This window comes from Enhydra lutris, unplaced genomic scaffold, assembly GCF_002288905.1.
Source record: "Enhydra lutris kenyoni isolate GAN:26980312 unplaced genomic scaffold, ASM228890v2 scaffoldscaffold62, whole genome shotgun sequence".
Classification (NCBI taxonomy): domain Eukaryota; kingdom Metazoa; phylum Chordata; class Mammalia; order Carnivora; family Mustelidae; genus Enhydra; species Enhydra lutris.
In genome coordinates, this window is record NW_019154146.1 from 3,435,733 (window position 1) to 3,458,812 (window position 23,080).

General features: G+C 49.1%; 1 protein-coding gene across 1 annotated transcript in view; it reads left to right on the plus strand.

Moving 5' to 3' along the window:
• Positions 1-23,080, plus strand: part of LOC111158707 (phosphodiesterase 10A) — a 570,570-nt gene that overhangs the window by 217,467 nt on the left and 330,023 nt on the right. Inside the window, exon 2 of the mRNA XM_022520920.1 lies at positions 19,354-19,488. Coding sequence (XP_022376628.1) covers positions 19,354-19,488 — 135 coding nt within the window. The remainder of the gene's footprint in view (positions 1-19,353; positions 19,489-23,080) is intronic.

Consider the following 23,080-nt stretch of genomic DNA (forward strand, 5'->3'; position numbering starts at 1 on the left):
ACGTCTTCTCTGGATTTCTCTTTGTTTTCTCTTTCCGGTGCTGCAATGCAGGACATGCTGGACATTGCCCTCTATTCTTTGCATCCTATCCCATCCCACCCCTCTCCTCTTTGCTTGCTGTGTTCCAGGTAACCCTCTGCTCTACCTCCTGGCTTACCCGGTGGCTCCCATACACTTCCTCCCATAAACTACGTGTTCCTCTGTTTATGGTCAGTGACTGTATTTTTGTTTCTAGAAGCTGTTATTTGGTTCTTTCCCAAATCTGCCTCACCCTTTCCTCATGATATTTTATTTTTTGATTGCGGCTCTGAATCCTTTTCTAAGAATTTCAAATAGCCATATAGCTCTTTTCTTGTGGTTTCTGAAATTCAGGAGAGTGCTAACCTTGGCGTTGGTTGTGCAGAGTCTCTGCCATGTGGATTTCCCCTCCTCACCTCTTCTGCTGGTGGCACTCTGACATTTTCTTCTGCGGGAAGCAAGTGTGGCTTAGGTGGTGGTGCTGTCCTTCCAGAGCGACTTGCTTTGCTTTCTGGGAGGTGTCCCAAGAGTATCACCTCCCAAAGACCCAGCCCCAGACCGCTTCCTCAGCACGAGGTCCCACAGCGCACAGACACACCATACAGTCTTACATGACAAACCCGAGCTGTGCGTGCGTATCACGACTTTATTTCTCAGAGACCTTTCTTTTCACCAAGAGACCAGGGAGAGCTGTGGTCCTTACGTTCTCTTTCCCAGCAGATCGATCCTTCTAGTTTGTTCCTTCCGTGGGGATGCAGCCCGTGAAGAGCCCCGGTTTTAAGCTGATAGCTTGGCTCCATCTCCTCAACTTGCACAGACCCACAACCTCATGCCATATCCATGAACAGAAATTTAAAATCCCTGGGGCCCCTGGGTGTTGCACTCGGGCTCCTACCGTAACCGTGACTGTACGCGCTGCTATTGACAAAAGGGCATCGTTCTCCCTCTGAGATTGTCATTATGTGGTTCGGCGGTAGAAACATTTTTCATATATGGAATGTTCCTGACTTCTGAGAAAGCTGGGTGCAGGAGGAAGAGGTGGTGGGGTACAGTAAGGAAGGAGAAATTGGCGTTATAGTTCCTGAGGCAGGAGAACAGTTTAATTTTCTCCTGTCAAACAACCGGGTGTTTTAATAATCCCAGCCTTTTAAAGTCTCAGACTTTTAAGTTTCTTTACATCTTTGACATGATTTCTCTTTGCAATTCCTCCCACTCTCTTGGAGAATAATGGTGCGCTAATGCTCTATTCTTCTGTGCTTCTTATTCAGAGAACTCCAAGCACTTTACAGACATTGCCATTTATCCTGACAACACCTTTGCACACTGTGGAAGCTAGTTTGTTAGGAGAAAAGTCTGTTTAGTGGAAAACGAGGACCAGCGAGCCCAAAGCAACCATGCTAAAAACAGGATGTGAGATTATACCATGAAGGAGTGCACACGAGTGCAACCAGGAAAATCAGAAGAAACGCTCCCCTTCATCCCAGCCCAAGGAAGCTGCTTCTAACCTAGAAGGATATAAAACAAAATAAATCACCATATGGATGCTCCTCAAGGAGGAGGTTTCATGTGACAGCTTCCTGCTTGATTCTGTTTTGTATCTCAGGTGTGGATGGGGCATGGCTGGGGAGGCTGTCCGCAGGATGAAGGCACGGCTCATGAGGGTCAGGGTGGTGGGAAAGAAACCAGAGCATCTGAAGCACCGAGCGACCGACCGTGTGTTGGGCACGTGGGGGCTGGGGGCATGCCGGTTCTGGAACAATGCAGCCTTTGCGGGCAATGAGAACCTTCGGAATTTGGAGCAGGTGGTAGTCAATCATCCAGACCAGGACCTGGCATCCCAGACACTGTCAGTGGGAACCAGGGACCTAAGAGCCCAGGTACCAGCAGACTCCTTGGAGAGCTGTCAAGGGGCCCTTGAGGGGCTCAGCCAGTCGAGTGTCTGACTCTCGATTTCAGCTCAGGTCCTGATCTCAGGGTTGTGAGATCGAGCCCTGGGTCTGGTTCTGTGGTGGGTGCAGAGTCTGTCGAGATTCTCTCTCTCCCTCTACCTCTGCCCCTCCTCACACTCTCAACCCCTATGCGTGCTCTCCAGAAAAAGAGGGGGGGGTTGTCAAAATATGAAAGACTGCCAGAGTGTCCTTTGGGGTTGGCTTAAACCATGAAAGACCTGTATAGTAAAGCATGGCGGGGACGCGTGCAACAGCAGAGGCACGTAGTTCTTGCGAGAGAGCCGCGTCTGGTCATTTCAGCAGAGTAAACTCCACCTCCACGTTCACGGATACCCGCCGCAAACAAGAGAACGGGATGAGTTACTCCATCCAAAATGGAAGGGTGTTTGCTCTGTGGTGCTTTCTGCGCGAGGGCTGGGGGCACTGCGATTTCGTGGTGGGAGAACGCCCATACTCCGAGCCGGAACCAAAGCTAGGAGGGGTCACTTTGTAAGTTTCACATAAAGAGCTCTAAAAACCAGGGTCACGTCTTCAATCGCAGTTTTGCCAAAAACACAGAGATGTCCCTCCTGGCTATTACTACCCTGACTTCTGATGCCGGCTAGAAACTTCCTGTAACACACTGAGTTTTCTGTGTTCTCTCCCTTTCTGTGAAGAGCATGTCCTGTGTAGGAGCCGTGCGGCTGGCGTGCATGCCTGCGCTCGCCGTGACCCCGCGTGGCTTCTCCCCGTGGGGCATCGGGAACCCGAGGCACAGGAAGGTTGGGGAAGTCGCCCACGACCACGCCAGGATCCGGGCAGAGCCAGGGTTCGAGCTGGGAGTTCTGCGCAGAGAGTGGGCTCTTCAGGGCTCCGCAGTATTTCCTGGATCAATAAAGCTTAACAGACTCCAAAGAACTAACCATAAGACACTCGCGAGTATGGATCCCACACGACAGGGTTATTGGTTAGCGTTACTGGCTTAAAGTGCCATTAGGTTTCCTTTTCATCAGGTTATACACAGTGAGGGCGGCGTGGTCATTTTCCCCGCCCACAGTTACTGATGCAAAACCCGACCTTCTTCTCTGCAAATCCGCCTCCAGCCGCACTTGCCCTCGCAATGCGGCCGGCACACACTCTCACCTCGGGAACTTTATTCCTGGTGCCGCTGCCCCAGAAACTCACCCAACACCTTCCTTCCTTCGCGGCTCTGTTCATTTGTCTCAGGATTTCCTGCCTCTTTTGATTGTTTGTTGTTTTTTTTTTGGTCATCTCATAATTAGGATGCATCTTGTAGTAATTTTTTTTCAAGAAATACATACAGGTGGCACGTTGATTGAAAACATGCATACATATATGACTTTCATATATTTACCTATTTATAAAGCTAATATATATTAGTCATACAGAGAAAAAGAGAGAGAGAGAGAGAGAGATTAGTTGCCTTCAAAAGACAGTTTGGCTGCGTAGATCATTCTTCTAATACAACAGAAATGTGCCCACCATCTTCTGGCGTGTGGTTTTACCCAGAACTCTGAAGCTAGGCTCGTTTGCCCTTTAAAGTAAGCTGGGCATTTTTTTTTCCTTTCTTCTTTTTTTGTCTAATAGGTTCACAGCAGGTCTGGTTATTTGAGAAGGCAGAAGAGGGCTTCCAAGGACTGTTGATACTTGTTCCGACCTTTATAATTGTTTTAAAAGGCTCACCTTTTCTTTTTGAAGATTTTATTTATTTATTCAAGAGCAAGAGAGCACGAGCAGGGGGAGGGGCAGAGGAAGAGGGAGAAGCAGGCTTCGATCCCCGGACTCTGGGATCATGACCTGAGCTGAAGGCAGATGCTTAACTGACTGAGCCACCCAGGCACCCCAAGGCTCACCTTTTTAAAGCAATCACTACTAATATCACTACTATAGGCCTTGCTGAGATATGATTTTAAGACCTCTCAGTCAACAGTTTGTTAATCCTGTGGTCCACGGGGACTTTGGATCCGTGCGGCTAGGCCCCAGATCACCTGTCTGAGCGCCCAAGTTCGGTAACCGTTTGTTACTTCCGCCCACCGGGTGGTTGTTTATTATTTTATTATCTTCATGTATCTTTACATGTCTTCTAAGTTGATCCTGTTTTAGGATAGATTTCCAACTCTCCATATCTGAGATTATATCAAGTAATTCATCCAAATATTCTGATGTTTTTCTTTTCTCATGTCTGTAAGTTAAGAGAATAAAATCAGGATGAAAATATCCCTGGTATATTTTGGGGATTTTCCATCTGAAGAAGGCTGATAATTGAATTTCACTGAAACTGAATTGTTACTGCTTTAAATATATCCATTTTTTCCTAATCTCTCCCTAATCAGCTTCATCCCAAATGATAATTCTTTCTTTTACATGAACCGTCTATAACTCTTACATAATATAAATTAGCTAATAAAGAAAGCAGAGTCTGAAAACACGAAGGACTCAGGGGCTCACTCATGGCCTAGAGATGCGTTCTCTTTGGCACGAGAAGTGGTTTAAATTTCCTGTGAGGATGTCAGTGGCTTTGGATGTGGAGCATAGTCGGTCTGACGACAAGACCACCATCCCCTGCCGTGTCATTCGGGCTCCTTCACGATCTCATGCCTCCCACCTACACTGTGGATGGCTTCCAAGTGCATTTTGCTTAAAAATGGTATCACTGTAATGTCCCAACCCTTCCAGGCTCCCAGACTGGATCCCAGTACTGTCTCGGGGGGTGGAGGGGCAGGCTTTGCGTGGTGAAACCGCCGTGTTGGCATAGCAAACAAATCCTGTGTCTTCGAACCATCCCATTTCTCAAAATGGGCATTATTTCTGGCAAGCTCCAAGGAGAAGCAGAAAAGCCGATCTGCGTTTTGGGCCAGGCCCAGGCACCCACGTGTCACTCCAGGAGGGAGGGGTGGCTGCAGTCTTAGGAAAAACCTACCTCAGTGCCCCCCTCCCACGCCGCCGAGACCTGCACGTTTCTGGTTTCGCACCGGAAGCTGCTGTGAGGGTGCAGAGAAGAGCAGATGACCGGAGGAGAGTGCCGGTTCGGTTCTGGCGGGGACGCACCCAGACAAGCCCCAGCTGCTGGGCAGGCCTTCAGAGGCTCTGCCAGGGGACACATATCCTGCGAGTGCCGGCGTCAGGAGAAACCACGGGCATGCAGAATCCCTGCGGTCTGCCCCGCATCCTCACTGTCGCACAAAGTGGATGCGTGTTGGGCGGGGGGACGCGTCCCTTGCACTGTTGGATTCTTGACTAGTTGACTGCTAAAGACCAAGACTGAGTTGTCTGTCGCAGAAAAAAACTTAAAAGCCCTTTCTCTTCTTCATTTTTGCAAACTCACAAAGCAGCTTTGAATTTGGGTCTTTTCAGCAGCATAAGATGAAAAGCAGCTGGACCAAAAAAAGAAAAAAAAAAAAAGAAAAAAGTCTTCACTTTTCTCTGGAAACATGGATTCTTCAAACTATGTTTCCATTATATGAACAAACATAGTAGGACTTTTCTTTGCAGTGAATCAAGTGCCTGGACAAGAAAGCAAATGATTTATTCATTTCTTTTATAATTTTTGATCTTCTGACCACCTTCCTCCTAACGCTTCTCCCGCAATTTCCATAGACATTTTGGGTTCTTGAATGTAGCTCTGTGGGCTCAGCCTGAGGAAGACAGGCAGGGAGTTGGCCCGCTCATGGGACACTCCTGTGGTCGCCTATCAATTTGGGGTCAACTTCCTGTCCGTCCCAGACCCTGAATCCTTGCAGGGACAGGTTGGAAGAGAAAATAGGCAGCTAGAATTGACTCTTAAAGAAAAAAAAAAAAAATCCCTGGGCTCCTGGAAAGGCCCTGGCCTTCCTCACGTGGGCTGCACGTGATTCACTGGGGGGTGGTTTGGTGTGTCTGACGAGCCCTGCGCGCTGACTTCTGCTGACGGCCCCTGAGTAAGTCATGACACAGATTCAGCAAAATTTGGCTACGACTGCCCTATGTGAGCCTGAGAAGGAAGGTCGCGTCAGTTCCCAAGAACTGCCCTCTGTTAGTCACTGAGCTCGTGCGGCCTGGGCTCTGTGTGAAGTCAGCCTCGGCTCCTCCGTGGTGGGGTCTGGCGTGAAGTCATAGCAGCTGGGAAAATGCTCCCTGTTAAGGGCAGGGCACAGCACGGATTCTGTCTGCCCCAAGGCCGGGGGACCAGGAGGGGAAGCGGTGGTGGGAAGGGCAGAAATGCCTCCAGACGTTCCCTCCACGTGGACCACCCGTCCACACAACGGGGCATTATTCCATTCTCCCAGACAGGCCCATCTGCCCTTGCGGTTATTTTTTTGTTTTGTTGGTGTGGAACACATTTGGGCTTCTCTGTAATCTCCAGTTGGATCACAAGTGAAGTGGAGAATTTTTTCCCCAAAGGGAAATGTCAGCTTGTTTGCCCTTAGTAGGTAACTCTTCTTGTAAAATACTGCACCGTAAGCTGCGCTCAGTAGGGACTTCCTGAGTTCCTCTACACCCAGCGGGTGGGAGGGGTGGGTCTGACCACAGGACCCCCCACCTCCCCACTCCTGCAAAGCAACCAGCAAAGTTACTGGCCCAGATCTCGGTCTAACTTGGAAGCACTGGCTGTTGGCAACCCTCCTCCCACACTCTCCCCCTCGGACTCAGCCCCTGTTCATCCCTTTGAGGTTTTGCTGACATGCTTGAATCATGTCATCTGAGTAGCCCCTCATTTTTCTCACTTACAAAACCTGCTATGCTTATTACTAATACAAAATTCTGAAGATTTCTAGGTGTGGAGGATAATTCTTTTTCTGGGGGGAAAAATGTTCATTTTTCCTGACATGATAGTGTTTTACAGTTCCTTAAAATGTTCCTCCATTTGTTTTTGTGATTACTTCAGAGAACAGGGAACGGCTGCAGTCCCTGTGTTCTTTGGCCCTCTCTTCCTCCAAGAGCTGGGATGTCACAGAGTGCGACCGTTCTGGTCAGATGAGTGGTCTCTGCTCTTTGAAACCCCAGAAATCTCTCCTATAGATGGTAGGGCTCCTTGGCTCTCCCCCAGCTCCTTGCACGTGCTCAGCAACGTGCATGTTACAGACTCATCTGTATTCAACCCAGGAGAAGCAGAGCCGTATCTCTAAGACCACATTCTCTCAGCAATGAGTGGACGCGTCTGAAGAAGGTGGATCGTCTGGTCTGACTCACTCCTGCAGCATGTGTCCGGGGGGGCCAGGGGGACAGAAGCCTGTGTGTGCAGGGGAGGCCTCGGGTCACACGGCAGCAAGAACGGATAAGTGGAGAGTGAAAATGGTTGATTTTTCTAGTAAGTCCAAAAGGCAATGACCACTTTACAAAGAATGAGAGCCAAGAAATAGCCACGTGCTTTCAGGAACACTAACTGGTCCTCACATCTGACGGCCCAAGTCTCACAAATTCAGAAAATTACTTGTCACGAGGAAATTCTCTTTCATGAACAGCCCCCCATGGCTTGGCCCTTTGCATCCCTGGGGAGTGAACCCACATCTGCTTTGGTGGGAAAGACGGCCCAATGCAGTGCGTGAACTGTAGCCCCAACAGCCCCAACAGCCCCAACAGCCCCAACAGCCCCAACAGCCCCAACAGCCCACCGCCCTGCGCCCTGTGGCAGTAGCAAGTCAGCGTCATGTGTGGGAACTCAAGCAAACTTCTGGTAGTTACCCCTATAAACGTATCTTAGAAGAACAAAGGGGACGGGCTGGGCGTGATAAAAGCGGCGTTGACATTGCACTTGGCGTGTGCCAAGGCTGGGACTCCGCCGGTCTCCCAGGGACATCAGAGAGGAGCCCCTCTCATTTCAGGCTGGCCACGGCGGGCCGGCAAGCCGGAACCTTCGCGCTCTTCTCCCGCGGTCTGGCTGTCTGCTGCGACTCCCCCGCGGTTGGGGTGGTGGTAACAGGAGTGATCATGGGTTGTGCATCTCCTGTCCCCTCGCCTTCCCCTGCCGCCTTTCGTATCGGTGACACTCCATCTCAGAAACGGCCTTGAGGATAACAGGAACGACTTTATGACCTCATTTTGTAGATGCGAATTCGGAGCTCCTGGGAGATGAGACTAGGTGATCTTTATTGCGTTATTGTAATCTTGCGATTTTAAATCGAGTTCCCAGTTTTGCCTCATGAGTCTATGGCAGCTTCCCATACACTCTTCCTCTTCCCAGCGGGAAGCCCTGTCTGCACAAGGATGAAGGTCTCTTCGTCGTGGCTTACTGACGAGCTCTCACCAGTGCTTTCATCTCGATTTTGATGGGTGCCGTGCCTGTACTTGAAGCCTGTGGCGTGCGCTGGAAAACATGAATGGCCTTCCTTCTGGCATTGCTTACATAACTCATGGCATGCAGTCCTCAGTGAAAAAAGTTCTTTTTCCTTTCTTTCTTTCTTTCTTTTTTTCAGCATCTCACAGAGAGATTTTATTGTTTGAATAAAATTCATAGACTGACCTCCAAGGGAAAATAAAGAAATAATCAAATCTTTATTTTATTCCTTGGTTGTTCCCACACCCTCGAAATTGGCTTCAGAATGTTTAAGTAACCAATCAGAGGGAGCTAATCAGAAACAGCATTTATGTTGTCAACAAAGTCTCAAACGAGATAGTTAAAATTCATGTCCTACCTTACGTCTCGGGAAGGGGTGAAGGGTTATTCATCTCTCCAGTGTTTCTAAAGTGTGGAATTAAACTACAGGATTGTTAGCAACCTCAGCAAAATATGCTCCCCACTGAGCCCCACGGGGCTTCGGAGGGACAGAGAGGAGCTGGCGTCCCGCCACTGCTTTCAGACCCGCGGGTACCCAGCCCACACTGGGTCCAAGCAAGTGCATGTGCAAGTGAAAAATGACAACGAAACCTCCCTATTTTTGTGGGTGTGGTCACGTTTTAAATTCGAAGGACTCAGAGCTCTCTGTACACCAGGTAGCAAGCACCCTCCGTGTCTCCTGAGAAAACCAGCTAGGGGGAAGGCGAGGGCAGAAGTGGGTCCAGGAGACACAGCGCGTAACTGGGGGTTCTCTGGAGGAGATCTCAAAATTGCAACTGAGACCCAGGCCAGAGCCCCACAGCCTCGGTGGGGACACTCACCTCCTCTGAACTGGGGCTGGCTGCCTGAGACCTGGACCCTGGCTCTCGCCATTGGCTTAGAAGTGGTTAACTGTGTGCTGGTCTCATGCTCCGGCTGGACTGGGGGCAACTGGAGGTCTGGGGGCGAGGTCTAATCATTCGCTTTATTCTCTGGAGCAGAGGGCGTGTTCTCTAATCAGCCTATGTTCACACTTGCGTTATATTGAATCAAGAGGAATTATGTTGAATTCAAACAAAAATGCAGTTCAAAGTCAGCTTCCAAATGCAAAAAAATATGTATTTATTTGTTTTGGAACAAGTTTCATGCAGGATTCACCAGATCAAGAGACCGTGTGTGGGGACCCACAAAGGTGTGGCCTGCTGTTAGAGCTGAGTTCTCGAGGGGCTCAGTAGAAAAGGAGTAGAAATATATCAGGCTTCACAAGGGTCTTCCCTTGCCCGGTATTGTTCTGGGATGAATATGAGTTGGTATGAACACCAGTGTCATAGTTAGAAGCGAACGGGGCAGCATTAGGTTAAAGGGAGCACCTTCTGTTTCCCACTAATAATGGCGAATGAAGCAAAGGACACTCATTGTGTTTGCTTCATATGGCAGCACTGGACATGCCTAAAAAATGGCATGTCCTAAAAAATAATGTCGGGATGAGACTAATCAGGTGAAATTATCTGACATAATCCTATAAATAATTCTGAACCATTTGAAAAATTTGGAAAAAATGTATCTGATTAACATTTACAAATTTGTGGTTTAGTGCCCATCAAAGAAATTACTTTGGAACCCTCAGGTCTAGAAAACAGTGAAAGTTCACGAAAGGTACCATTTCAGCCCCAAGGATTTATAATGAGCTGAGGTAAGGCTGTAGGAAGCAGTTCTCTGAGGACATTTTCAGCAGCTTTGGGAGTTTAATTAGAGATTTAGTTTCCCTTCATTTATCTATTGGCTTCTTTTGTATAGGCTGTCTTCACTTTATACCATTTAAAACATTATAATCAATGAGTTAATTAAAAAGAAGAGAGCACAACAATGCAAGATGGGCGATGTGTGCAAACCAGTGGGTCTGTGCTTGCCGGACACAAGGGCACAGAGAGCTCCCTCTGATGTGGATGATTGTCACAGGGTAAGTCAGGGAATATCCTTGTTCTGTTTACTTTTCCTACGAAGGAACTGTTTGCCAGAAAAAGCATCTGGAGTCTATTGCTTCTTAATTCATTGTGGACCACTGATGGAATCTGGAAGCACTTATGACGTCAGAGTCTGTAAGTGGCACTTAGGGGGTGGACAGGAAGTCTGGGTGACAATGGGCTCTCTCTCCTGGTGCTTGGGCAGTTCAAGCCCAGCATTCTTCTGAGGAAGCTCTCCTGGGTCTTCATTCATACCCCAAGTGTCATTTACCTTGAAGCAAATAAAACGCGTTTTCAAGTTAAGAAGTAATGATTGGATTGGGGATGAAATCATTCCTCAGCAAACACCCAAATCAAATATTTTTTTTGAAGTGTTCTTTCTTGGCTCAATGTTGAGGGGAAGTGATGAAAGGCACAAAGTCAGAAACACTTCACACTGGAAGCTGGTCTCGGCCAGAGCGAGAGAGCCCTTCAACCTGGCCCTCCTGGGCCACCCCACGGGGGCCGGTTCTCATCCCAAGCATGCAAGACAACACACGTTTTATCTCTAAATAGCACAATTGGACTTTGAGAGTCCTTCTTTCCATCTGGTGAATCGCTGTCCGTTTCACTCTTTTTAACCCTCTACTTTGAAAAAAATCGAAGATATTACTGTTTCGTATGATATTCTTAGTTTCTGACACTGTTTACAGACGACCATACCTATGATCCATGTGGCTCCTTTGCCCTTTCCGAGACAATGCATGGGCGCCACCAGTGACCTCCCTAGACCTGGAACTGAGAACACTACTGCGTAACTGGCCCAGCCAGAGCAGGTGGGGTGGGACCGTCTTCTGATTCTTGAGACTTGACTTGCATTTTACTTGTCCCCAACAATGCCTGACCTCTTACCAATCACATCCCGTCCTTAGTTCAATGAGCTAAAAACCACCCAAAATGCCTGGCCAGGCCTTCCTTTGTGAGGATGACTGTGCAGTGAGGTCAGCCAAATCCCACATTATTTAAGAGCATTTCTCAGCGTGTTAGGTTGACTGGTGTTAATTTCAGTCCCTGTGTATTGTTTATCGTTGGCAGTCACCCAAACAAGAAGTTTGGAAATAATAGGACATTTAGGCTACGAGGCTTGGTTTTAGGAGAATTTCAGGTAGGAGCTTTTTTGTTCCCATTTTTTATGCCATGTTGTTTCTTTACACTGTTTTCATAGTCGTGCATACTCCTTTAGAGCAGGGCTGGTGGGTTGTAAGGCGCCCCTGGTAAGGTGGCAGATGGGGCTGAAATCCTCCCTATTCTGCTCTGTGTTCTGCCCCAAAGGGCCATCTTTTCCAACCATACACACTGGAGATTTAATAACTTAGCAGGGACCCTGAATGTGCACACATTGAAATTCTGAGTAGAGATAAGTGAAAAAATCACCCCCAAACTATATACTATCATTTTTTGAAAAATCGAACAAAACTGAAACACTTAGAACAAAATGCCTTGCTTTCAAGAAACAACCATTTCCAAATCTCTTGTTTCTGCTTTTTAGCAATTTATTTCCCCGTTACTAAATAATATACTCCCATTTCTTGATGATTTCTTTGTTTTATAGACGTCATCCACTGAGTTCCTGTGACTGAGCTGGGGCTGATGTTAACACTCACTTGCTTCCATACACATGCTCTGCATGACCTGCCAGGTCGGTGTGTTGCCATCATGGTTATTGGGGGGAAACTGTCATTTGTGTTATTTGGTCCTGAGCCAAATAGGGTATCTGGATTCCATTTTTTTTTTCCTCTTGTACAGCTTTTATTTTCCCTGAAATTAATATTAGCTTTGTTTTGTTGTGTGCTTATACCTTAGTTGTACCTTTGTTTTCTGGTTGTTCTTACATTTTTGCACCAGATGCCCTAAAAGATCGGTCACAGAGCTGACAGCACAGTTTCCAAATGTATTCAAAATGTGTTTGAAAGCAGTCTGTCAGCTCTGCCCATGTCTTTTCCATCTGAGTCCCCTGTCCCACTATGCCCAGCTCTGCTCTTCCTGGACGGGCTGCACCTGTTATGGGCTTGATGTCCTGGGTCCTGTCACTGTCCTTTTGGGATGTCCCTTCACAGCCCCACTGTCTCATGCTTCACTTTTCCCTTGTTTACTCCTTCATTTCAGCAGAGCACACCCTAGTAGCTTCCTAACAAAGGGCACCTGGGAGGCCATGTCTTGAGATCGCATATGTCTAAAAATGTATTTGTTCCTCCCTCCAAAATATTTGCAATGAGTACAGAATTCCAGGTTGAAAATCATTTTTCATCTGAATTTTGGACACTCTGGTCTGCTATCTTCTAGTGTCTGATGAAGCTCTCTTCTAATCTCTGCTTTGTTTGTGGCCTCTTTTCTTCTCTGGGAACTCTTGGGCTCTTTTCTGGATCTCTACTGATAACACATTTCACAGTAATGTGCCAAGGTCTCTTTAAATTTGTTGTCTCAGACATGGTATTTACCTCAGCATGCAGACTTATAATATGTTTCGGTTCTGGGTTATTTTTCTGTATTATTTCTTTGATAATTTCTTATCCTCAGCCTTTTTTTATTCTGTGCTAAATTAATCCTTGTATTTTCTTATCTCTTCTCTCCTGTTGATATATTTGTATTTTTGTTCTACTTTTGGGAGATTTTTTTTCAATTTTATTATACAAACTCCCCATTGACCTTTGTAATTTTTAATATTTTATTTTAATTCCCATAAACGTTATACTGTCCTCCAGTTGTTCCTTTTATAGCATTCTTTTTACTATGAATACAATATCTTTTCTCCTCTTTCTGAGACTACTACAATGTTAAGAACATTTTCCCTTCCTATATGGTCTCTAGCCCAGGTTCTTTTTTTTTTTTTTCTTTTAAAGAATTTATTTATTTATTTATTTATTTGAGCGGGAGAGAGAGTATAGAGGAGAGTGAGAGGGAGATGCAGACTCCCCACTGAGCAGAGAGCCTGATACAGGGCTCCATCCCAGCACCCTGGGATCATGACCTGAGCTAAAGGCAGATGCTTAACTGACTGTGCCACCCAGATGTCCCTATCCCAGGTTCTTTTAACTCTTTTATTTTAGTCTGCTTTCCATGTTGGAAGCCTTCGTCAAGTATATTCATATATTGTTTGCCACCCTTTCTTATTTAAGTGTGAGGGATGAGAAAGCAAGTTGGAAGCTGGGGAAGGCATTGGAAAGTTCTCTGGTCGGGAATTGTTGCTGGCTGAACTTGATGGAGTGTGATTGCATGAGGAGACCCCCTCCCACACCTCAAATGTCAGTACCTGTAGGTCTTTTCTTTGGTAGAGTTCAGTCTCTCCAGGGTAGAGACCTCCTATTTCTTGTCAGAGGCAGGGTGGGGCAGGCTGTTTGCCTAGAAGCAGGTGCTCTGGGAGCAGGATGGGAGGAAGGGGTGGGTGCAGTGTTAGGGACACCTCGAAATCTGATCTGCTGATTCTCATGCTGTTTCCGCTTATCCAGCCTCATCTCTCCATAGTGTGTCTAAGCCCAGAGACTCCCTGGCTTTGTTTCTCCAAAGAATGAACACTTTGTTTCTTCTGGGGGTGGGAGAAAGTATCTGGGCATCTAGAATCTCCATGTGCAGGTTTTCAAACCGATCCCCCCTGTTTTAAATCTATATCCAAACTCTTCAAAATATGTCCACATCACAGCATCCATCTACGGATTGTGAAAAATTCACAAGAGGACTTAAAAATCTTGCTGGGCTCCCACTGGCTTGGCACTGAGAGTGGGAAAGACATTGGCCACTGTGGAGAGAGCTGTGTGAGAGTCAGGGTCGGAACCTTAAGGAAAGCTTCACGGGGCACACAGGCAGCAGACAAGTGCCTAAGTCGTAACCGCTAGCACATCTGGTAGATCCAGGATAAGGAGATGAATGCCCCAGTTAGGAACTGAGAACAGTCATTATAAATGTAGTGTAAACAGTTTTATTTTCATATGCTTATGGCAATGTGTTTTTTTCCCAAAGACTGTGTTTTAGCACTTGCTTTGGCAGGATGTGTACTAAAATCGCAACTATACAGAGGATATGAGCATGTCCCCGTGCAGGAATAACAAGTAAATCTATGCTGTGTTTCACCATTTTAAAAGAATTAACCAAAGTTGACCAAAAGCCTAAATGTAAGAGCTAAAACTATAAAGCTCCTAGGAGAAAATGTCAGAGGAAAGCTTTATGACCTGTATCTGCTGAGAATTTCTTGGGCATAACACCTAACTCACAGGCAACAAAAGAATGAAGAGATACACTGGCCTTCAACAAAATGAAAAATGTGTATGCATCAAAGGACACAATTAGCAGAGTGAGAAGGGAACTCATGGAATGAGAGAGAATATTTGCCAATCGTGTTCAATGAGCACGTAAAAAGAGGCCCAACAATCACGAAGTGTCCGGGAAGTGCAAAGCAAAACTGCACTGAGGTACCACGCCACACCCGTGGGATGGTTATCCTTTTTTTTTAAGAGGAAGAAATAAAATAACCAGCGTTGATGAGCTATGGAAAAATTAGAATGCCGTGCTTTGCTGGTGGGGATGTAGAGTGGTGTCGCGGTTGCAGAAAACAGTGTGGAAGCTTCCCAAAAACTTAAACATGGAATTTGGAATTACCATCGATCCAGCAATTCCACTTTGGAACAGACACCCAAAAGATGTGACGCGGAAGCTGGAAGAGGCTGTCGCTCGTGCGTTTTCACAGCCGTGTTAATCACCATAGCCAAAGGCGGGAGCAACCCAAGGGTCCACCGACAGATGGATAAACAAATTGGGGGTCTCTCCGTACAAAGGCATACTACTCAGACTTGCAAAGGAAGGAGAGTCTGGTCCCTACCGTAACATGGATACACCCTGGACATTTTGTTCGTGAAAGAAGCCAGTCGCAGAAGGACAATGGAGTAATGCGTGATTCCATTTATTTGAAATTCCTGCAGTGGGCAAACCTGTAGAAGCAGGAAGTAGAACGGTGGCGTCCACAGGCTGGGGAGAGGACATACGGGGGTCAGGGTTTCATGGCCACAGAGGTTCAGTGTGAGAAGATGAAAAGAGTTTTGGAGATGGACGGTGATGATGTCTGCACAATGAGGCCAAGTGCTTAACACCATAGAAACAAACCCTTTAAAATGGTTGAAATGGCAAATGTTATGTTTTGCATACTTGGCACAATTTTTTAAAAAATTAAGTGAGGCATAGTCATGAAAAGGACTTTGGTTCACAGATACTCATTTCACTCAGACACTCAAAACCATCTTGAGCGCTTCCTCTCTCTCATTTTTCTTCAGGACAGAATCCTCTTATCTTCACCTAGCTCTTTGTTTTTCCTAAATGCAAAGGAAAGTCACTCTCCCATCCTTCCCTGGGGCTTACCACTCTGTCTCCTTCCAGCATTCCTTCCCACTGTGGTCAGGCTCCGAGTCCTGGGTTCTCTTGTCCATGAACGTGAGTCCCCTTCACTATCCGCTCCTGCTCCCGGAATCAAAGCTGGGCTGGATCTCCACCAGCCTAAGGAGAACCTCTTCTGTGTGCTCTCTGCCTGGCCACCGTCCAGGCTCCTCTGCTCTGCATCTCCCTGCAAGCGTCGCCATGTCCTGTCCACTCCTCTTAGATGGCCTTGCCCCCTCCCCATGCAGCTGTTCTCACAGGTCCCCAGCCTGTTTGCCTCCAAGTCCACTGTCTTGATCTCAGGCCTGATGGTCTGAAACATGCTTGTAGCAAACCATAGCATTGCCACCACCTTCCTGGTAAAAGGTCAGGTGCTCACTCCACCTCAGAACCCAGGTCCCTGGGGCTCCCGGGGGCTTGTGCCCCACCCTAAGCTTCCTCACAGCCTTGCCCTGCAACACCAAGAGCAGATTCAGAGAATTAAAGAAAAGGAAGGAGCTGCTATAGAAAGCAGTCCCTACCAGGAATTTCACAAACCCAATCAGTTGTAAGTAATCCGTGAATTTCTCGGTTGTGGCCCCAAGCCTTCCCAAGAATCCCTGACTCTTGGTGCGTATAGAACTCCAGCGGGGATGCAGGGCTCTCATCCCGGCTGCCTGAGTCTGGTGAGAGAATGGCTCAGTGGTCTCCCTGTGCGGCTTCTGTTGCCGTCGTTTGTCCTCAGCGCGTGACGCCGCTGCGTGGTCCAGGCTCTAGGGGAGAGGACTCCGCCGTAAAGGAGCCTGCATTTCATGTTACGTTCAGTCCCAGCCCCCATGGACAGAAGGAAAGGGCGCTTCCTGCTCTGGTAGAATGGGATGCGGCTCAGGGAGAAAGCCCCGTGCCGTGGTAACTGTGTGGAGCTCTGCTGGGAGACATGGAAGGCGGGGAGATCCCGGTGGAGCCCCAGCTTCCCCAACACAGTGCGCGGCCGGGGAGAGGAAGGCGGTCCCCACGGCTGAGAAGGGTTTCATCATCCTCACGCTCTGCGGGGCCGGTTTGTTGGCTGTCTTTTTCCCTGGGCCTTGACTCATCTGACTCATCTCCTGTGCCACCCAGCCCCTCGCACACTGAGAGAGGCTTAGCCTGTGTTATGTGGGGCATGTGTGTACACCTGTGCGTGCAGCTGTGTGTGCGTGTGTACGGGTAAGTGCGTGTGCACAGGTGCATGTGTGTGCACGGGTGTGTGCGTCCTCTCTCCAGTGCTCCTCCCACCCCTGCTTCTCCCTTTCACACTCACCTATGACTGTCCTACAGGTTCCTTCTCCTTCAGGGAAACTCGGCCCTTTCAGTGACCCAAAACACAGCATTCCTGGAATTTGCTGAATGGCTGATTTGGGGGAAAACATCTAGATTGAATTTAGATGATGCACCTGAGACACCCAGGCAGCCGCTGTTGTCTGATTTTGAGAGCAGGGGCAGAGTGTGGTTCCAGGATAAATGTTTTTAATCTTACTTGAAACTTTTAAATCCTGATTTCCATCTGTATAAAAACATTGTTGCTTATCTCACAACCTTTAGTAATCTGTATGCCCCCAAACCTGGCCAGTTTTGCGTACGCGTAAGGACACAGTCCCAGAAACCCCGCGAGGGTGGGCGTCTCTGAGCACCACGGGCTCCCTGAGGTGCCCCCCGGCTCCGACTGTCTGCTCTCAGCTCCCTGCCTGGGCTGCCAGTCCCCTCCCCGAGGAGCCACTGCTCTCCTCCAGCCGCCCTGCTTGGAACTCTCTGTTCTGGGTCTATCTGTGGTCAGAGCTCTGCAGGATGGGAAGAACAGCCTGTCTTGGACCTTCTTCTTGCCAAGTTGCTCCCTGGGGGAGTTACTGGGGCCCTGAGCAGAACCTCTTGTGTCATACACACACAACACACACACATTCTTTTGTGCCCCGGGGATGAGATGGGTTCACAAACAGCCATGGCTTTGTTCGCAGAAGGATAACTGTCCCCTGGCTCCAGATGCTGGCCTGCATCCCGCCGGTCACAGAGACGCCCATTTCATTAATGGGAGAGTTAATGGGTTTCTCTCAAGGAATTCAATTCCTGTTTCCCCTGGTCTGACAACAGACCCATTAATGCCTGAACCCCTAAACCCGGCCACTATTCAGGCTCGTGGGTCCGAGTACGGAGGTATCACTCCCCCCGACCTTCCCCAGATTTCACGGTGAGCCACACCTCCCACTGACCTTTAACTCACTCTATCTGCAGCGTTCGTGGTTGATTTTCGATCACTATCTAGTGGTTGATTTTCGATCACTGTCTATTCCTCTTGTTTAAGGAAGATACCTGGGCTCTGTGTTTTAGCCTCAGATGCTGTCAGAGCCTCCCGCAGTCCGAAAGGAGCACAGGAGATGGGTCTCGCAGGAGCGGCAAGCCCAGGACTGTCTTCATCCCCAGGGCTCCCCCGACGGTGGCCGGGCCGGGCTGATTGGTGGCGCTCCAGCCAGCAGGCCCCGGGCAGATTGGGCTGCCTGGGTAGGAAGTCGTGGGGTCCCTCCACCTAGAGCCTTCTTGACTCGGTCGTGAGGGGCCCGAGAAGCAGGTGGGCCCGTGCTAGGTGGGGAGAGGACGGAGACTGAGGCACAGACATGAGGTATCCAACTCCTTTGGCTTTTGTATTTGTGTTTTTGCTTTCGTACAACCGTAATTACTCCAGATGTGCTGGTGACGGTTTCACGGTGTGTACGTACGTCAAATCTGCCCACGTGCTCTGCCTGGGCGCGAACCGCCAACAGGTCGATTGTACTTCGGTCAAGCTGTCTGAAAGTATTTCGTAATGGCAAGGGACATTTCAATCCAAGATATTTATTACATATCGAAAGTCATCCTCCCACAACCCATTCAGAGGACTTACCGTCCACTGTCAGGTGACTGGTCCCAGACACCTGGGACCTCGTCTGTCTTCTGCTAGTCGTGCATGAAAGGTGCGGACAGTGACAGAGGCCCACAGACACGAGCTCAGGGCTGCACCCCCACAAACACACATGGGAGCCCCATCCTCCCCCCCACCTCTCCATCCTGCCGTTCGTGGCCCAGGGACGACCGGATTGAACACTGAAAAGCCCCAGTGTCAGCCTTGGCTCTGGTCTCCTTTGTTTCGGTGACCTTTGTCTTCCAACCGGACCCTTCAGCCACCCTCTGCTCCGTCCCGCACCCCTGCCAATGCTCCCGTGCGCCTCCCCTGCTCCTCAGCCCTTGGTGTCCAGGGGTCCCCAGCCTCATCACCCTCCTTAACGAGAGCAAACCTCCTTGACCTTTGGGAAAAGGGGCTGGCTAAGCCCCACACCTCCCCTTCATGCATTTCTGAAGTAATCCTCTGTCATCCCTGAGGATCTGTTTCCCTCCTGGTCAGCGCTATCAAAGCCGGGCAGGCTACAGTTCCTCCCTCAGGGAACAAGATCGCTCTTGATTTATGGTAAATACCTGGGAAGGTCCTCATGGAGATGAGCATCCTGTGAATTCACACCCTGGGCGCCTCGGAGCGGGACGTGTATTGGGAAGGTGTGGTTCCCCAGAATCTGGTGCGAAGGGCACTGTCGATCTGCTCCTTCATGCTTTCCCCACCAGGCTGCTCCCCTGAGGGTACGCATCTAGAACAGTGGTTCTCAAGCCTCGTGCATCACGACGGCATTCGTCCCATCAAGCCCGTCTCACACACGCCCCATCTGTTGCTGGAGGCTTCCAGGCAGAGCCCTGCTCCTGATCCTAGTGGCAAGGAGTCGTCGACATTAATATCCTATCCTGTTGTCCCTTCCAGCCAGCTGCTGTCCATTCACACTGAGAAGTGGGAGCAGAGGACCGGCGTTGCTGACTCTGAGAAGCAGCGCGGATTCCTGGGGGCAGATGAGCGATGACCCAGCGGAAGGCAGAGGGGAGTCCTGCCACTCAGCAGGTACGCGGGGTCCCTGCTGTGATGCGCCAGCCCTCGGGGCTCTTCTCGCCCTTCCTGGTATCCTCACCTCCTCCCGGGCGGGGGTCTTCTTGGCAAAATGCCCACAAAATGTGTCCAGGACAGAAAAGATAGGAGAGTTCTCAGTGTAGAATAGTGTTCTGGAATGGTGGGCTTACTGAATTTTCCAGAACACCTGCATGGCTTTTTTCTTTCACTTCTTTTTTCTATTTAGCCTCTTTTATTTTTTGAAGTTAAGTCAGACACCTTCTTGATTAATACCGCTGCCCAATTAGTATTTTAATGTTACAGCAAAGAATAACGTCCCTAATCACTATCAAGCACGGGCATTTTCAACGCAAAAATCATTTACATACTTTTATCTGATGGTTTTATGGAAGAACAAAATATCCAGCAAAGAGTTCCTAATTTACTTGACCTTTTTCGTGAAATGGGACTATTAGAATCTCAGAGGCGAAGTTCCTTCAGTACAAAAGAAACGAGCTTTTCTCTGTTTCTAAAGCAGAGAAGCTGGTAGCTATGCTGAAAAGAGATGAGTTGGTGGGTTTAGGCGTGTTTGTGACATGGAACTCATAACTTCGTAGCTGTCTAGTTTTGTATATTTATAAAACCAAAAGGACTTTGCGTCGGGCCGCGGAAAGCTCCATTTTGCTGCAAGCGTGGCTCATGTGGCCGTGGCCGTTCATTCTTCTGTAAATATCTGTAGCCCCTGCCTGACCCGAGTTTGGTTCTTGGTTCCGGGACTACACGTGCACGAGCTCCCGCTCTGGCTGGGGAACGGACAGCGAGCGAGTCAGAACGGGAGCCTGTGCGGATGGATCCACACCGTGAAGGGTGGGGGAAGAGCGAACCCACGGGGGCCTCTCGGAGACCACACGTGACCTCAGTGGTGACATGTCAGCGTGCGTCGCTCCTCCGTGAGGACAGGAGGAAGAGCTCCTGGGCAGGCACGGGAAGGGGGAGGCAAGTCTGAGCCACGAAGGCCAGGCAGCCAACGTGCGGGGCAGGGCAGCAGGGGGGAGCAGGACGCAGGGGCAGAGAGGAGCAGGGTCAGAAGGTCCTTGAAGGCCACAGGCTTGGGTCCCCACGTGCTGGGGAAGCATGAGAGAATGTGAAGCAGAAGAGTGATATGATCCATTGGTAATTAGGAAGACCCCTGGGTCTTCCATGAAGGAAGCTACCGGGAGCAGGTGGGGAGGCGGAGCCTGAATGAAGGTGGACAGGTGGCGCAGCGTGGGGCATGGGGGCAGCGTGAGAACGGGGAAGTGGCGGGGGATCCCCTTTGGAAGACACCGTTGGCGAGTCTAGCTGGTAGACTGGACGGAAGTACAAGGAGAGAGAGAGAGAAGGCAGAGTCCCGGTTGACTGATCTCTTTGGGTTTGGTTTTCTGTCCAGGTTGCATTTGTCCTGATGGGCAGGGCGGGGGAGACGCAGTGTGCACCGCAAGGGACACGGGAACTGTGTTTTGGACACACTAGGAGTGAGAAGCCATGTAACTACCCCAGAGCCACGGAGGGGCCGGTGGACTGCGTGGTGGTGGTGCTCCGGGGACACGTGTGGCTGCAGATACTTTGGGATCATAGACAGGTGTGGCATTTGAGATCTGTGTGCTGCTTGAGACCCCCTAGGGAGCACCGCCAGGGGATCCCTGAGAAATGGGCCCATTCGGGGACCGAGGTGCTGCCAACTTCGGTCCCCTAGGGGGAGGAGGAGGCTGGGGGAGGAGGAGGCTGCAGGAGGAGGAGGCTGGGTTAAGATGGCCCAGGAACCAAGAGGTGGAAGTGTTTCAAGAAGAAAGCCAACAACTGGCAAACACACAGGAGAGCTGGTGGCAGGACATGGGGGAGTAGATCCCGTGGGGACTGGTGACCTTGACAAGGGCCCTTCAGTGCAGGAGCCGAAGGAGAGCCTGAGAGTTCCCAGGGCAGAAGGGCAGGAGGAACGGAGGCAGAACGTGTCCATGAGCTTCATGGTGCAGAGCAAAGGATTGGATGATAGCGGACAGCGCAGGTGGGGGTCAGGATGGTCTATCTGTTTTGTTTCTGAACCTGGGGCAGGACAGATCAACAGAATTCTACCAGCAGCAAACAGTGACATCTTACAGCCAGGGGAGATTTTCTCCTGTCTGTGGGAGGATCAAGAGCAAAATCAGCACCTTCTGTTCAGCCTTGATCAGAGGAAAAGGCAGCTCCTGCCTCCTGTCCAGATGCTGTAAAGGGAGAAAGAGCCTAGGAAGCTGCACACACACACACACACAGTTCAATTCCAGTGTCAAACTGAATTCCGGTGTGAAACCGATACAAATGTCCTCACACTACCGGTGGCCACACTTGCTGAGTGGCTTCTGACGGGACAGCAGAGAAGTAGACAATTTCCACCGCCGCTCCCCATCGTAAGGGAAAGGGTATTTTTAAAGGAAGATTAGCATGGGCAAGGAGGAGATATTTGTGGGAGAAGGGAACAGAGAAGACTGGCAAGAGGTTGGACTAAAATCTGAGTGAACTATAACCGAAACACGGTGACAGCAAGATCACGCATTTGAAGAATTAGGAAACATTAAAGCTAGGTCGCCCATGAGCCTGGAAGAGGGGAGCATCATTGACCACTACTAACCAAGACTTCATGTAAGAGTGAAAAAAAACAAGGAAAGGAAACCGTAAAAATACAGTAAAGGTGGCTCCAAGAAATCCATTTCAGAATTTCATTTGTGATTCAATTCTTTGCAGACCTCAACAGGATTCCCTTGAAACTGAGGTTGTTTGGTAATTTACAAAGGAGCTGTCCACCTGCGGCATCGAGACGTGAATTCTAAGGCTCAGGGAAGCTAGCTTCCTACACCATGGAAGACCTTTGAGTCCCAGTTCAGCCCTTGTGGGACCTCAGTGAGCGGGGGTGGGGCAGAGCACCCAGGGACTTAGTTCTTCAGCGAATCCCACTCGGGAGCAGGACCAGGGCAGGGCTGAGGGAGCCGCTGCAGCGCCCGGCTCAGGTCCGGGATCCCGAACCTGGTGTTAGGTCATGTTACCATCAGCATCGCCTCAGCCACATTCAGGATCAAAGAGGATTCCCTGGACTTCCCCAGGAATTCCCATAATTTTAAGACTACTGTTTCCACGGGGAAATATTTTCTGTTTGAAGCAGCTGGCTTTCGGATCACAGCTTTTGTATGCTAGCATCCCTGGGGAGGACGACAGGGTTAACATTTTCCAAAAACTTCAGTAAATTCTTAATCACCTACTCTGATAGGGAGAGCCCTGGGTTAAGTCTAAGAAGAATGTGTCATCTTGGAAAAACCCTTGTGAAAAATCTGCTTTTCCTTGAATGAAACCATGTAAAACTGTTATTCACAAGCTTTTTTCTCCCTAAAGTCTAAATGGCAAATGAAGATAGGATTTTAATATCCTTCATACTAGTTCCCAGAGGATTCTGTTATTAGATAATGAGAATTAAGAGCCCTCCAAGATTCCCTTCTTATCCTGGCTGACAGGAGGCTCCTAGCAAAATGTATTCACTTAACTGCAGTTTGAAGTTTGAACAGGGAGGAATGTCAACCCTGAGGACGAAGAGAACCAT